General features: G+C 46.9%; 1 protein-coding gene across 1 annotated transcript in view; it reads left to right on the forward strand.

The window, feature by feature from the left end:
- The window catches only part of IGSF5 (immunoglobulin superfamily member 5), a 55101-nt gene that overhangs the window by 9239 nt on the left and 29667 nt on the right, over positions 1-16195 (forward strand). The window contains exons 3-4 of the mRNA XM_056119591.1: positions 629-949; positions 12837-13130. Of these exons, the coding sequence (XP_055975566.1) occupies positions 629-949; positions 12837-13130 (615 nt within the window). The remainder of the gene's footprint in view (positions 1-628; positions 950-12836; positions 13131-16195) is intronic.

The following is a 16195-nucleotide window of genomic DNA, read 5'->3' on the forward strand; positions in this document are numbered from 1 at the left end:
CCCATCCTGAATGATCCCTCCAACCATCACTGACTTAGCGATCCCTTCTCTATCCCAGCTGCCTTCTCCCCCAGCTCCTGAGGCAGGCTTCCAACTAGGGGGCAATCTTCCTGGCCCTTGTGTCTACTGTCCTTGGGTGTCAGCCTCATGTTATGTTATTTTATATTCCACAAATAAGTGCAGTCCTTCTATGTCTTTCCCTCTCTTTCTGACTCATTTCACTTAGCATGATACTCTCCATGTCCATCCACTTTAAGCAAATTTCATGACTTCATCCCTCCTAACAGTTGCATAGTATTCCAGAAAGCTTTAGATATTAGGGCCAAACCAGTGACAGGTTCATCTACATTGAAACCAGAACATTCCTGGGGAGAGAGAAAGGATCAGTGCCGCCTCCCTTTGCAAGTCCGCTGGGCCACTTACTCAGGGGGTGGTGGAGAAGGGTCACGGGGTGACTTGCTAATCCCCATCCTGAAGCTCCTGGACTGTAGGGGAAACCAGGTGTTGAGAGTCTTCAACCACCGGAAGTTCACCGAGCTCCCGATTGGTTAAGTATTGGCAGGTTCAACCGTGCTGTCAATGTAGGCGCGCTCATTCCCCTAACTGGGAAATCCTTGCTTTCTTCCAGAGGCTGTACCCAACAATCAAATCCTAGAGGGCCCCAAGGATGCCACGGTGCTGGTGGGCTCCGAGGCTCGCTTCAACTGCACCGTGTCACCTGGCTGGCAGCTGCTCATGTGGCTGCTGAACGGAGTGGTGGTGCTGAGCCTCACGCCCAGCATGGTCATCGTCACCAATGAGCGCTTCACCACCGAGAGATACCCCTCAGGCAGCGGCGGCCTCATCTCGGAGCTGATAATCCACTCTGTGCAGCTGGGTGACGCTGGCCAGGTCAGGTGCAGCCTCCAGGACAACAGCCAGAACAGTATAGCGCTCCTCTCCGTCCAAGGTGGGTACGTGGCTGGCTGCAAGGAAGGGCCTGGAGAGTCTGTGGGGCCGTCAGGTTGAGGATGGGAAGGGACCTGCGTGGTTCCCTGCTGGAGAGACAGCCTGCGGGGTCTGGCCTCACATGGGTGAGGCATGCAACTTCCTGAGCCAATGGAAGTTTGTTTCTCATCCTTCTATTATTCCCTTCCCCCTCCCCTCCCCTCCCCCTCCCTCCCTCCCTCCCTCCCTCCCTCCCTCCCTCCCTCCCTCCCCCTTTTTCCTTCCTTCCTTCCTTCCTTCCTTCCTTCCTTCCTTCCTTCCTTCCTTCCCGTTTCTTTTCCTTCCTTGCATCCCCCCCTCCCTCCCTCCCTCCCTCCCTTCCTTCCTTCCCTCCCTCCCTCTCTCCCTCCCTCCCTTCCCTCCTCCCTCCTTCCTTCCCTCCCTCCCTCCCTCCCTCCCTTCCTTTCTTCCTTCCCTTTCCCTTTCCCTCTTGCCTCCTCCCTCCCTCCCTTCATCCCTCCCTCCCTTCCTTCCCTTTTCCTTTCCCTCCTTCCCTCCTTCCCTCCTTCCCTCCTTCCCTCCCTCCCTCCCTCCCTCCCTCCCTTCCTTCCTTCCTTCCTTCCTTCCTTCCTTCCTTCCTTCCTTCCCTCCCTCCCTCCCTCCCTTCCTTCCCTTTTCCTTTCCCTCCCTCTCTCCCTCTCTTCCTTCCTTCCTTCCTTCCTTCCTTCCTTCCTTCCTTCCTTCCTTCCCTCCCTCCCTCCCTTCCTTCCCTTTTCCTTTCCCTCCTTCCCTCCTTCCCTCCCTCCCTCCCTCCCTCCCTCCCTCCCTTCCTTTCTTCCTTCCCTCCCTCCCTCTCTCCCTCCCTCCCTCCCTCCCTCCCTCCCTCCCTTCCTTTCTTCCTTCCCTTTCCCTTTCCCTCTTGCCTCCCTCCCTCCCTCCCTTCATCCCTCCCTCCCTTCCTTCCCTTTTCCTTTCCCTCCTTCCCTCCTTCCCTCCTTCCCTCCCTCCCTCCCTCCCTTCCTTCCTTCCCTCCCTCCCTCTCTCCCTCCCTCCATTCCCTCCTCCCTCCTTCCTTCCCTCCCTCCCCCTCCCTCCCTCCCTCCCTCCCTCCCTCCCTCCCTTCCTTTCTTCCTTCCCTTTCCCTTTCCCTCTTGCCTCCCTCCCTCCCTCCCTCCCTCCCTTCATCCCTCCCTCCCTTCCTTCCCTTTTCCTTTCCCTCCTTCCCTCCTTCCCTCCTTCCCTCCTTCCCTCCTTCCCTCCCTCCCTCCCTCCCTCCCTTCCTCCCTTCCTTCCCTTTTCCTTTCCCTCCTTCCCTCCTTCCCTCCTTCCCTCCCTCCCTCCCTCCCTCCCTTCCTCCCTTTCTCCTTCCTCCCTTCCCCTCTCCCCCTCTATTTCTCTGTTCTTTTTTTTAATTAAACACTTTCTTATTGAACAGTTCATATCACTTTCCCACATAGTCTATTTTGGTACCTAATAGCTTTTCTGGAAATATATTCTAGAAGTTTTCTGGGCTAGTTGCAGTCACTTTATTTAGAATTAGATGGAGTTGACAGTCATCACCTTTTCTCTACTGGTGACATTTCCTTCTTTTCACCAGAATTTCCTCAATCCATGGCTCTTCTCTACCTCCCCAGGGTTCCTAAAGTCAACAATGTTTTCAGTAAATTTATCAAGTCTTTTAGAGAAAAAGAAAACATAATATAACTTATTTTTAAAGGTAATTTTTGAGGTTCTGACAATAAATAACGTTACATCCTGAGAGAAATAAGAAAGATGACTATAAGAATCCAGAATCTTGTGATCAATGTTTAATCACATTACATTTCTCAAAAATGTAATTATAGATGATTTATAGATACATTGGCCTTACTAGAGCTCTAATTTCCATGGCAGCTTTTCTTTTGCTCAAAAATTTTATTTTATTAAAGCATCATGAATTACAACGTTATTCATAGTTGTTTTTTTTCTTTTTGGGTCACACCCAGTGATGCTCAGGGGTCACTCCTCATTCTCCACCCAGGACTTACTCCTGGCGGTACTTAGGGCGCCATATGGATGCTGGGTCAGCTGTGAGCAAGGCAAAATTCTCCCTTCCCGCTGTCCTATCACTTCAGCCCCATAGTTGCTTCTTTGACATACAGCGTTCCATCACCAATCCCACCACCGATGTCAACTTCCCCACTGGTGATCCCAGATTCCTTCTCCTACACACCCACTCAAGCCCCAGCCTTCCATCTTGACAGGCACCTTTTAAATCTGGTCAGGAAAGTGTGGTTCTTGTGATTTCAGTGTTGTTGACTGTGGTTTGGATATTTATCTGTGTCCTTCCTTAACTCCACCTATGACCCGAGTCCCCCTGACCCCTGCCCCACTGCTTCTCATCTATCCCTTCTCCCCTCCACTCCCTGTCTTTCCTGAAGAAGGAAATAAATAATGTAAAGGCACCTATACTCTAGGGTCTAACAGCATTTCTTAGACCACATTATGTCTTTGGAATTTTTCTTCTATTAATTTGTTTGCCTGGGAGAAATTACCAAAGATTCGACTTGGATTTATTTTGTTACAAAATCAGTTTTGATACTATTTGGTGGAGATATGTGTCTGCCCACTACTACTTGCGTATTCAAATTATGGGGTCATTACTTTTATGAGCCTTTAATTGTCTGGGCACAGTGGTAGCCTAGAGAATGAATTTTGTAAGGCTACCTGGGTTATTGGCCTGCTTGGTGTGACCAGTAGCTAATAACCGAGTGTGATACATGGTGGGAAGGAAAACAGGAGAAGGAATCAAAGGTGTGTGGACTCTGGCTTGATTGTCATCAGTCACCTGCCTTGGTGACTCTTGCCGGTGGGTCAGTTTCTTCATCTTTATTTTATTTTATTATTTTTTGCTTTGTGGGTCACACCCAGTGATGCTCAGGGATTCCTCCTGTCTCTGCACTCAGGAATTATTCCTAGCGGTGCTCGGGGGACCATATGGAATGCTGGGAATCAAACCTGGGTCAGCCGCGTACAAGGCAAATGCCCTCACTCGCTGTACTATCGCTCCGGCCCCAAGTTTTTTCATCTTTAAAGTGAGACTAAGGTTCCCTCTGGCCACCTGGTAGGCTGACGCTGAGTGTCATCTGTGGCTGAGGACAGGCTGAAGCCTCCAAGGTCCTGCTTGGGTCACGTCACTGCGTGTGAATGGGGGGTGGCAGACAGGCATGTCTCACCGTCTCTAGTGCAGCTGTGGGACTCTGGCACCAGGATCGTGTTCTAGCTCCATGATCATGGTGTGACCTTGGAAATATTACCAGATGACCTTGTGCCGTCCACCTGGGATTGGCGTGAGAGCCAATGCCTCTATAAAAACTTTGTCATTCACGATCGTTTCTGACCTCCCCAGTAGAAGTTCACCATGGTGTCAGGCTCTGAAGGGGGCCTGGAGGTTAAGAGACCCAGGCACAGGCCCTGCTCACTATGCCCTGGCGAGGAGAGTAAATAATGAATAATTAGTGACACAGCGTAGATGTTGGCAGGTGAAGTGGGTCAGACAAAGACTCAGCTTTCAGTAGGGAAGGTAGACGAGAAAACTGGCAAAGCCTCCAAGGATGGCTGTGAAGATGACCCCAGCCATCCTTGGAGGATGAGCGTGGAGTGCAAAGGGCAAATGAGTGACAGGGGGCATGCCTCATCCCAGAAACTCTGGACCAAAGGCCTGGCTTACTGTCCATATGTACATGACAGATAAAATTCCTACATCTACATGGTTTCATAAAATCTTCCTCCCAAGCCCTCAGTCTACAGAGTTGTCTGAGAAGCCCATTTTTAATCTACTGGAAATTTCTGTAGCTTTTGTTAAAAAGTGAGATGGCAGAACAAGCATCTTGGGAAGTAAAGATCTTTCCCAAGTTTACCCGGAAGGAACCCACATCAGGGACAGAATATCTGCAATGGTTCACTCTGGTTGGGAGAGGCGCTGTAGCATTTATTTTGGGTGGGTCTCCAAAGTGATGCTCAGCTGTTAGAAAAGATGAAGTCATGAAATTTACATACAAGTGGTACTACATGGAAAGTATCATGCTAAGCGAAATGAGTCAGAAAGAAAGGGATAGACATAGAAAGACTGCATTCATCTGGGGAACATGAAGTAACAAAATAGGAGACTAACGCCCAAGAATAGCCGAGGTAAGTACCAGGAGGTTTACTCCATGACTTGGAGGCCAGCCACACATGCTAGGGGAAAAGGCAGCTCAGATAGAGAAGGGAGCACCAAATAAAGGGTGTTGGGAGGATCCTCCCAGGATGGGAGAAGCATGCTGAAAGTAGACTACAGACCAAACATGATTGCCAGTCAGTGCCTCTTTTGCAAACCACAGCACCCAAAAGGAGAGAGAGAACAAAAGGGAATGCCCTGCCACCGAGGCAGGGTAGGATGGGGGGTTGGGGGTGGGTGGGAGGGATACTGGGATCCGTGGTGGTGGGAAATGGGCACTGGTGGATGGATGGGTACTTAATCACTGTATAATTGAAACCAAGCACAACCATTTGTAAGTCTACAACTGTACCTCTTGGTTTGTCACTAATAAAAAAAAAGTGATGCTCGGGCATCCCAAGGGGCTACTCCTAGTGATATTGACCCTGGGTCAGGGTGGGTTTGGTCCCTGCCAGTGACCACCATGACAGAGTGCTAGAGCATAAGGAAGAGACGCTGCTGAGGAACCTCAGTATCCCCTTGGCATCCAGGCTGTCTGTGAAGTTACCTCAGTCTTCACGGGCACACTCTATTGCCTTGCATATCCATGGGTACACCCAGAGGCTTTCCCTGTTGTATCCACGACACAGATCGTGGCCCTGTTTCTTCACAGGTGCAGTCAGATGCTGCTTTTTACCTCTTGCTCCCATACATACATGGAAAGTTTGGCTTTACTCAGCGGATCAGAGTTTTCCTGATAGCTGATGTAGAGTGACACTCGGTCACACAGGGGGACAGAGCCTTATCCAGCACTAACAGAGCAGCAGGGTCTGTGGAAAGCCGCCGAGGGAGGAACTTCTAAGTCCTCTCATCAGAAAGACAACTATTTCCTCTCCCTCATGCTGTATCTGTAAGGTCTGGTAGATGTCCACTAAGCTAGAGGGATAATTCTTTCTCAGGATTTGCAGATCACTCCATCCTGGAGCAAGACTTAAACAGTGAGATACATCTCTGACAAAGCAAGACAATAAAGTGCCAGGTTGAGCGATGGATTTTAACGTAGCAGAGAGAGGAAAGTCCCTTTATAGAGATTCAGACTCCACAATGTAGCCAACATTTCAGGAAGCACTGCTTTTCATCTGGCCTGGGACCAAAGAACTTCAGGATATCTGTGAAAACAAGACAGAGTTTGCTCTCTGTCTCTCCGTCTGTGAGGCCAGGCTCCTGCCTGACTTTTGACAAAGGAATGTACTACAACAGCTCGAAGTCAGAGGCAGATAGGGGGATCTACTGGAGTGCAAAGAGCTGTGTAACAATATAAGACAGTGTCACCTTCTTGCTAATTAGTTTTGTCTTTAAAAATTTATTTTTCAGGGGCTGGAGCAATAGCACAGCGGGTAGGGCATTTGCCTTGCATGCAGCTGACCCAAGTTCGATTCCCAGCATCCCATATGGTCCCCTGAGCACTGCCAGAGATAATTCCTGAGCACAGAGTCAGGAGTAACCCCTGTGCATTTCCGGGTGTGACCCAAAAAGCAAAAAAAAAATTTTATTTTTCACAAATGTTGTTAATCTCTAATGAATAAGTAGTTAGGATAGTATGGTTGTGATTAAATATTATAATAAATTTTCCCCCAATTTTATGGAGGCCTGTCATGATTTCCAATATTGTTAATGATAGTTTCCTGCATACGATGTTCCAACGCCCACACTCACCACCAGAGTCAGCTTCCCTCGCCAGTGACCCATGGGTCCCTCTAATCTAAGCTTCCCTCTACCCCCAACCCTGACTGCCATATAAGCAAACCTAGTTCTATAGGTTAATTCTCAGGTTCTGATGCCTTTGGCCATTTATTTATAAGTTTCTTTATATCCCCCATATGAGAGAGATCGTGTGTATATATCCCTCTTCTTTGGACTGATTTAACTTAGCAGATGCCTGCTCAGTGATCTTAGAAACAAACTAGCAACAAATTGCATGATTTCATCTGTTCTTGGAGCTGAGTAGTATTTCATTAGTGTATAGACCACAACTTATTAATCTATTCATCCTTATTTGAACACTTGGGTTGTTCAGAACTTGGCTGGCTACTGTGAATAGAGCTGCAATAAACATAGGAGCACAGATGTCTTTTCAAATTAGGTCCTTGAGGTGGATGCAATTCTAGGTCCTTGGGGTAGATGCCAAGAAGTGGAATTACTGGAAGTTCAGTATGGAAGCTCATTTTTTATATTTTTGAGAAGTGTCCATATTGTTTTCCAAAGAGGTGAAACCAATGGACATTCTCACAACCAGGGGATGAGTGCCCTTTTCCTCCACATATGTTCATGGTTGATTTTTTTTTAAAGTGTGCCAGTCTCACTGGTGTGAGATATCTCATTGTTGTTTTGATTTGGACCTTTTTGATGGCAACTGATGAAGTGTTATTTCACATACCACTTGTTCATCTGTATGTTTTCTTTGAGAAGTGTGTATTCAGTTCATTTCCCATTTTTGATGGAAGTTTTTGGGATAATTTTTAATAAGTGATTTATATATCTTGGATATCATTAACCCTTTTTCAGATGAGTGGTGAGCAAATATTTTCTCCTCATCTGTGAGATGTCTTTGATGTGCTAGTTATCATTTCTTTTACATTGCAGAAGCATTTTAATTTGATGTAGTCCCATTTGTCTCTGGTTGCTTGGCCCACGGCACTGAGTTATTGAATATACCCCCAGTTTCAATGTCATGAAGAATTTGGCCAATATGTTCCTTAAGATAATTATAGAATCAGGTCTGCTATCAAGGTCTCTAATTAAAAAATAGACACATTTAATTTTAATTTAAAATAATGGTAAACATTGATAGATATAATCTACATAAACTAAAGGTCTTGGAGTCTTCAGTGATATTTTTATTGTTAAATTTTTGTTATAAAAATTTTTAAGCATGCCAGGGCTGGAGCGATAGCACAGTGTGTAGGGTGTCTGCCTTGCATGTGGCTGACCTGGGTTCGATTTCTCTGCCCCTCTCGGAGAGCCTGGAAAGCTACCAAGAGTATCTCACCCACACAGCAAAGCCTGGCAAGCTACCCTTGACGTATTCAATGTGCCAAAAACAGTAACAACAAGTCTCACAATTTGTTGTGAGACGTTACTGGTGCCTGCTCGAGCAAATCAATGAACAACGGGAGGACAGTGACAGTGACAGTGACATGTTCCAACACCAATCCCACCATCAATGTTCTCTTCCCTCCACTAACGTCCCTAGGTTCCCTCCCAGACCCCATCATGCCCCCCTTGACGTCCATATAAGATTTTTATTTCATATTAATTTTTTCTGGGCTGGAGCGCTAGCACAGCCAGTAGGGTGTTTGCCTTGCATGCAGCCAACACAGCCAACCCTAGTTTGATTCCTCCGCCCCTCTCGGAGAGCTATCGAGAGTATCCCGCCCACACAGCAGAACCTGGCAAGCTCCCCATTGTGTATTCGATATGCCAGAAACAGTAACAAGTCTCATAATGGAGATGTTACTGGTGCCCGCTCGAGCAAATCGATGAACAATGGGAGGGCGATGCTACCTACAATTGCTGTATGTTTTTAACCTTTCTTAATCAAGCAAAAGGACAACCATATGCACCAGGATTGAGAGTCTTACTCAATGCCACTTGATGGGAAGTTTCTCCTGTCCTTTGAAGAAACTCTTTCAATGCTTCCTGTAAAACTGATTTCAGGGCTTATGAATTCCCTAAGCTGTTCCCTCTACATGAAGCTCTGCATAGTTCTTTCAAATCTGGGCAGTAATCTAGCTGAATAGAGTATTCTCAGTGAGGTGTTGATTTTGTTGAGGTTTTGTGCTATATCCTTCCATACTCTTCTAGATTGCAAAATCTCACGTGATAGATCTGTTGTATATACTATGCAGTTTCCTTTTCTGATCTTGCTGCTTTCAATATTCTGTCTTTGGCTTTTGTCATCCTGAGTACATTGTGTCTTGGAATTTTCCTACTTGAGTTTATTTTTGCCGGGAAACTTTGGGCCTCTTGGATTTCGATATCTGTATTCCTCCTCTGAGAAATTTTTATCAGTGATTTATTTTTTTACCTTTTCTTTAAAAAAAAAAAAAGAAATCATACAGTTACAAAGCTGTTCATTATGGGTTTCAGTCATACAATGTTCCAACATCCATCCCCCCACCAGTGCACGTTTCCCAGCATCAGTGTCCCCAGGTGCCCTCCCATCACCCCCACCCCCTGCCTGCCTTTATGGCAGGCGCTTTTCTTCTCTCACTCACTCTCTCTCTCTCTCTCTCTCTCTCACCCCCTTGCTCTCTCTCCCCTTTTGGGCATTATGGTTTGCAATGCACATACTGAGAGGTTATCCTGTTTGTTCCTTTACCTGCTTTCAGCACACACTTCTTCTCCAGAGTGATCATTTCCAACTATCTCAATGACTTCTTCAACGATTGTTTCATTTTCACATTTGCCTTCCTTTCTGTACTCCAGGGACTCTGATGATTTGTATTTATTTCCTCTTGAGTTCACTCCACAGTTTCCTGGGATGCTATTCATTTCTATTTAGACTATTCTAGACTATTCCCTTCTGCCTTTTTCCTAGCAGTTTCCTCCTTTACGTCTTAGAGCTCCTTGACCTTTGGCTCAGCTGCTGTTATCCTGATATTCAGAGTTTCTATTGAGGTTTTTTTTTCCTTATTACCTACCATGATCTTTATTTCCGGTTGTATTTTTTTTTTAAGCCAGGTTCCTCCTGGCTTTGCGCTCAGGAATCTCTCCTGGTGTGGAGCTCAGGGGACCATATGGGATGCTGAGGATCACATCTGTTTTGGCCACCACCTAACCCTTTGGACTCTTTCTCTTAGCCTTGATTATTATAGTTTTTTTTTTCATTTAGACTTTTATACTTTCTTGTGCTTTGCTGATTCCCTGTGCTATTGTTTCTTCGAGCCCACTGAACATCCTCATCACAGTGTCACTGAAGATACTCTCTGAGGATTTATCTCTGTTGTTTATATCTTTGGTGATACTGTTTTCATTTATTGGACTTGGACGTCTACCTTTTTTTCCCATGAGTTTTCTGGTGTCCTGGCTATGCGGGTGATGTGTGAATCTTTGTAGTGAATCCCTCTGGATGATGCTGTGAGGTGAGGCTAGAGGTTGTTCTTGTTCTTCTCTGCCCATCCTCCTAGCATGACCATTTGTGTGTACTCTGAGCAGCGTGTAATTTGTAGAGTTTGTCTGATGCACGGCTGCTTCAGGTGCTGTGGTAGGGGGCTTCTGGGACCCACCCAGGGGGGAGGGGCTCGGTCTCCCAGTCCAGAAAAGCAGAGGCCAGCCTCACCCGAGATGGTGGAGCAGCACGCAGAGGGTCCTCATCAGGGAGTTTTAAGTGTATAAAACACAGAAAACAAAATGTCTGAAGGCTGATGACCAGTTGGTAGGAAACAGAGCTTGGAATTCCAGTGACTTGGCAATTTTGTGAAAAAGTCAGGACTGAAATCAGAGCCTTTGTTTTCTTCTCCAGAGTTTTCTCTATATATTGAAGGACATTTCAGAATGTTAGTCTGTGTATTTCAGTGCTGTTGTACTTCACCGAGGCTGTGCCTTTACCTGGGTCAGTGCTCAGATTACTTCAGTGATATTAGTACTAGTTGGTATATACATACTAACATAACAGTTTGCAGGTGTGTTATTTGTAGTGTGTGAGCATGGTGATGCATGTGGGTTCTTAATAGATACTTAAATAAAATAAAGATGAAATGAAAACATTAGGTACCTGTTACTTTATGTTCCCCAGATGAATGCAATCTTTCTATGTCTATCCCTTTCTTTCTGAGTCATTTCGCTTAACATGATACTTTCTATGTAGTACCATTTGTATGTAAATTTACTATGAGAATATTTTAAGACCAAGTCATAGGAAGTTATGTCTAAAAAATCTGTACTATTACCAGGGTAATAGTTCAGTCTCTACTAGTATCTGTCAGCATGTGATTTGTAATCCTAGTTTATTATTTCTCTCATTGTATTAGATTTGATTCTGATTTAAATTGTAACTATGAGAATGTTTTTTTTTTATTAGTGAGACATCATGAGTTACAGTTGTAGACTTACAAATTTTTGTGCTTGGGTTTCAATTATACAAAGATCAAATACCCATCCCTCCACCAGTGCCCTTTTCCCACCACCACGGATCCCAGTATCCCTCCCACCCCCCGTCCCTCCCATCCCACCCTGACTCTGTGGCAGGGCATTCCCTTTTGTTCTCTCTCTCTTATTGGGTGTTGTGGTTTGCAAAAGAGGCAATGGGTGACAATCATGTTTGGTCAATAGTCTACTTTCAGCATGCTTCTCCCATCCTGGGAGGATCCTCCCAACACCTTTATTTGGTGTTCCCTTCTCTATCTGAGCTCCCTTTTCCCCTAGCATATGTGGTTGGCCTCCAAGCCATGGAGTAAAATTCCTGGTACTAATCTCGGTCATTCTTGGGTGTTAGTTTCCTATTTTGTTACTTTATGTTCCCCAGATGAATGCAATCTTTCTATGTCTATCCCTTTCTTTCTGAGTCATTTCGCTTAACATGATACTTTCTATGTAGTACCATTTGTATGTAAATTTACTATGAGAATATTTTAAGACCAAGTCATAGGAAGTTATGTCTAAAAAATCTGTAATTCCAGTGGAATATTACTCAGCAGTAAAAAAGGGTAGAATCTTGTAGTTTGCTGTGACTTGGATAGAACTAGAGGAAGCCATGCTAGGTAAGGTGGGTAAGAAAGAAAAAGACAAATACCAGATTATCTCACTCAGAGATATAGAAACAAAGAGCATAAAGAAACAAAGTGAGGAGCTAGATAATCACTATTGGGAACAACCCCATTCTACAATCAATAGAAGTGGGATTTGAGGCCACTGGGTGTTTGGGGAGGACCTTGGGGTAATGACAGAGGGAATCTGGTATTGTGGCAGTGTCACAGGAGGGCGAACACCAAACAGTTGTACTGGTACAACTGTACAAAATAATTTCAACTTTTTTTTTGGGTTATAGCCATTTTTATTCTTTTTTTAAAAAAAATTTTAATGAATCACCGTGAGATATAGTTACAGATTTCCAAACTTTTGTGATTATGTTTCAGTCATACAATGATCAAGTACCCATTCCTCCACCAGTGCCCAACATAAATAATTGAAAAAATACTTTCAGAGAGAAGAAGAAATGCTTGAAGTGATTTCAGGATTCACAGTGCCATGTATGTGAAGTCCTTGGTTCTTTCCATAGGGATGTTTCCAACACTTCAGCATTTGGATCACTTCTTTAAACAAAGAGACAAAAAAGTCTGTGACTCCCCTAAATAAAACAAAGGCAACCAACTGGAGCCAGGGGGAGGTTTGCTTCCACTGCTGACAACTGTGTCCTCTGGACCATGAAAGGAATGCAAGGATGGTTCTTTCTTCTTCCATGAGCTCCATCTAGATGCAGAGCAAGTCTGCAGCCAGCTGCAGGAGCTGCCCCAGGACACAGCCTCTGCCTCTGTTTCCCATATTTTTTCCACCCTGATTGGGATGTTTTCATCCCCAGCCTTGCCTTCCTCAGTGAACCCAGCACGGACAAATTTCCCCATGCAGACCCAGCCTGTGTGGTCTGAGGAAGTGGGCTCCCTGGACTGGGAGGGGAAGCCTAGAAGTGAGAGCTTCCCGACCTTCTCTCAGACCTTTCTCTTTCCTTCCCTAGCTGTGGGGACACTGCTCATCCCCGAGACCGAATATCTGCTCAGGGACCAGCCTCATAATGTCACCTGCCACGCCTCGGATTGGACCCCTCTGCCAGACCTCTCCTGGGAGCTGGAGATTCAGGCCATCAACTGGAGCTACAGTTCCGTCCTGGAGCCTGGGGACCCCCACAGCATATCCAGCGTGCTGACGCTCGTGCCTCAGGACAGCGGGGCTGTGACCTGTGTGGCGCACATGAAGGGGCTGTCCGAGCCCAGGTCGGTCACCGTCAACCTCACAGTGGTCTCTTCCCTGAGTAAGTGAGAACTGCATTCTGGCAGTGATGGATTCCTGCATCTGCTGCATCCTGGTGTGGTTTCATCAGTGCTGCCTGGGACTTGGAGGAGGGGTGGGGTGGAGGCAGATTGCTTTGTTTAGTTTGCTTTCGGGGCCACTCCCAGTGTGCTCGGGGCTCAGGGATCACTCCTGGAGGAGTTTGAGAGGTCCTATACAGTGCTGGGAATTGAACCCTGGTTGGCCGTGTGCGAAATAAGCATCCTGTGCATTGTGTTATCTCTCCAGTTCGCTTCCACTTTATTTTAATTTAATTTATTTTCTTTTTGGGTCACACCTGGTGATTCACAGGGGTTACCCCTGGCTCATGCACTCAGGAATTACTCCTGGCGGTGCTTGGGGGACCATTTGGGATGCTGGGAATTGAACCCTGGTCGGCTGTGTGCATGGCCTGCTGTGCTATTGCTCCGGTCCCTGAACTTTTTAAAAATTTGTTTTTATTTTTAAGTTGTTTTCAGGCCATGCCTGGCAGTGCTCAGGGCTTACTCCTGGCTCTGTGCTCAGGGCTGACTCCTGGCTCTGTGCTCAGGGCTTACTCCTGACTCTGTGCCCAGGGATCCCTCCTGGTGGGGCTCAGGGGATTTATTTTTGCTTTTTGGGTCTTACCCAGCGATGCTCAGGGGTTACTCCTGACTCTGCACTCAGGAATTACTCTTGGCGGTGCTCGGGGGACCATATGGGATGCCACGGATCAAACCCAGGTGGGCTGCATGCAAGGCAAACGCCCTACCCCACTGTGCTCCAGCCCCAGGGAATTTTTTTAGGTGGAGCTGAGGACCAAGCTGGGGTCGGCCGTGTGCCCAGCAGTGCCTCCCCGCCTTGCAGTCTCTCTGGCCTGTCCTGCAGTGTTCTGTCATCACCTTCTCATCATGAAGCTTCAGACGATGTTTCTCTTTCCCGCTTACATGCAAACCTTGCCGTGTTGTTGGGTGAGAGGTCACCCGGGAAGTTTCAAACACGCTTGCGGCCGCCAAGCCTGAGACAGCCCCGAACCCGAGTTCAGGCAGAGTGTGAACCTTTTCCTTCCCACGCTCTGCTGGGCTGCGTTAGTCAAGTTTCTCCTTAGCTAAGGCAAACCAGTGCAGTTACAGAAGCTCAAGGGGAGCCTTGAATGTGGGGAGCATTTTCTCCTCGGCAGCTGGAAAGACCCATGGGTGGCTGCTGGCGAGTCCGGAGTTGGACATTCTCTGGGCAGCCTGTCCCTGCTGCCTGGCTCTCTGGGGGCGGCCACTTACTTTCCCGCTGGCCTGGGGCTGCCTCAGCATGATGATGCTGAGTCAGGAGAGAAACCTCATCTGTATACTCTTGGAGTCCCCACTTCCTCCACTCCATCACATCCCCGGCTAGCTGCACTTCCTGCCGTGCCCTCGATGCCTCTAACTTGAGCAGAATTGGGGTGGTTCACCGTTTACCCCCAACACGGCCGACCCGAGTTCGATTCCTCTGCCCCTCTTGGAGAGCCTGGCAAGCTACTGAGAGTATCTCACCCGGCAAAGTCTGGCAGGCTACCCGTGATGTATTCAATATGCCAAACACAGTAACAAGTCTCACAATGTTACTGGGTCCTCTCGTCCATGAACAATGGGAGGACAGTGACAGTGACAGTGACCGTTTATCCACAATATGTTTGAAAGTACTGTGTCTATTTTTTAAAAATTTTTTTTTAACTGAGTCTCCGTGAGATACACAGTTTCAAAGTTGTTCATGATTGACTTTCTTTTTCTTTTCTTTTCTTTTTTTTTTTTTTTTTTGCTTTTTGGGTCACACCCAGCGATACTCAGGGGTTATTCCTGGCTCTGCACTCAGGAATTACTCCTGGTGGTGCTTGGGGGAACCATATGGGTTGCCGGGGATTGAACCCAGGTCGGCCGCGTGCAAGGCAAACGCCCTACCCGCTGTGCTATCACTCCGGCCCCCTCATGGTTGACTTTCAGTCATACAATGTTCCAACACCGGTTCCTTCACCAGTGCACATTTTTTGCTATCAATGTGCCTGGTTTTTCTCCTGCCCACCTTAACCCTACCCCAAGCCTGCCACTATGGTAGACCTTTTTTTCTCTCTCTCTTTTCTTTCTTTCTTTCTTTCTTTCTTTCTTTCTTTCTTTCTTTCTTTCTTTCTTTCTCTCCTTTCTTTCTTTCTTTCTTTCTTTCTTTCTTTCTTTCTTTCTTTCTTTCTTTCTTTCTTTCTTGAATCACTGTGGGAAAAGTTACAAAGCTTTCAGGTTTAGGTCTCGGTCATGCAAATACCAATCACATTTCCCTTTACCAATACTTATTTTTCACCACGAAGAACCCCAATAAGTCACCCCCCCCAATGTCTGTGAGGCAGATGAATTCTAGTTAACACTCTGTCTACTTTGACTAGCTTCATTGTTTCGATAAAAGTTGCACCATTATTATTTAGACTTTACCCCCCCCCCCCCCATCAGCCATGCTGAAAAAGCATTGTGAAATGATTTGCTTTCTACAGCTGGGTTCAAGAATTAAATGATGTGCTGCGGCCGCAATAGCGGCTGCGCGGTTTTGGATTTCTGCTATTTTATTTATTAACCCTGGAAATATTTCTACTGAGAGTCAGATAATTAAGAGATTGGTTTCTGTGCTTCTGGGGCCGTGGCCGTGCCGGAGAGCTGCTCGTGGGGGGCAACTGGTGACCTCGGTAGGGCGTGAAGGACGGGCTGGAACGCCCCCCCTCCCATGAGGTATCCGTTGCTCCCCCACCCCCGGCTCAGACCTGCTCTCCACAAGGCTCCCATGAGGCCACCATCTTTCTTTCCAGAGAGGAGAGGGCGAATGGGGCAACACCCTTTCCCCTCCGGGCAGGCAAGATGGTGTGGATTAATGCATAGTCCGTTCGCTTTTCTGCTCCAAGCTGCTGGTTTTCTGTATTAAGTCTTTGTGCTTCTGGGGCCATGGCCGTGCCGGAGAGCCGCTCGTGGGGGGCAACTGGTGACCTCGGTAGGGCGTGAAGGACGGGCCATAATGCCCCCGGTCCCATGTCTCTCTCTCTCTTTTCCTTTGGGCACT

The sequence above is a fragment of the Sorex fumeus genome, unplaced genomic scaffold (genome assembly GCF_029834395.1).
Source record: "Sorex fumeus unplaced genomic scaffold, SorFum_2.1 ptg000041l, whole genome shotgun sequence".
Classification (NCBI taxonomy): domain Eukaryota; kingdom Metazoa; phylum Chordata; class Mammalia; order Eulipotyphla; family Soricidae; genus Sorex; species Sorex fumeus.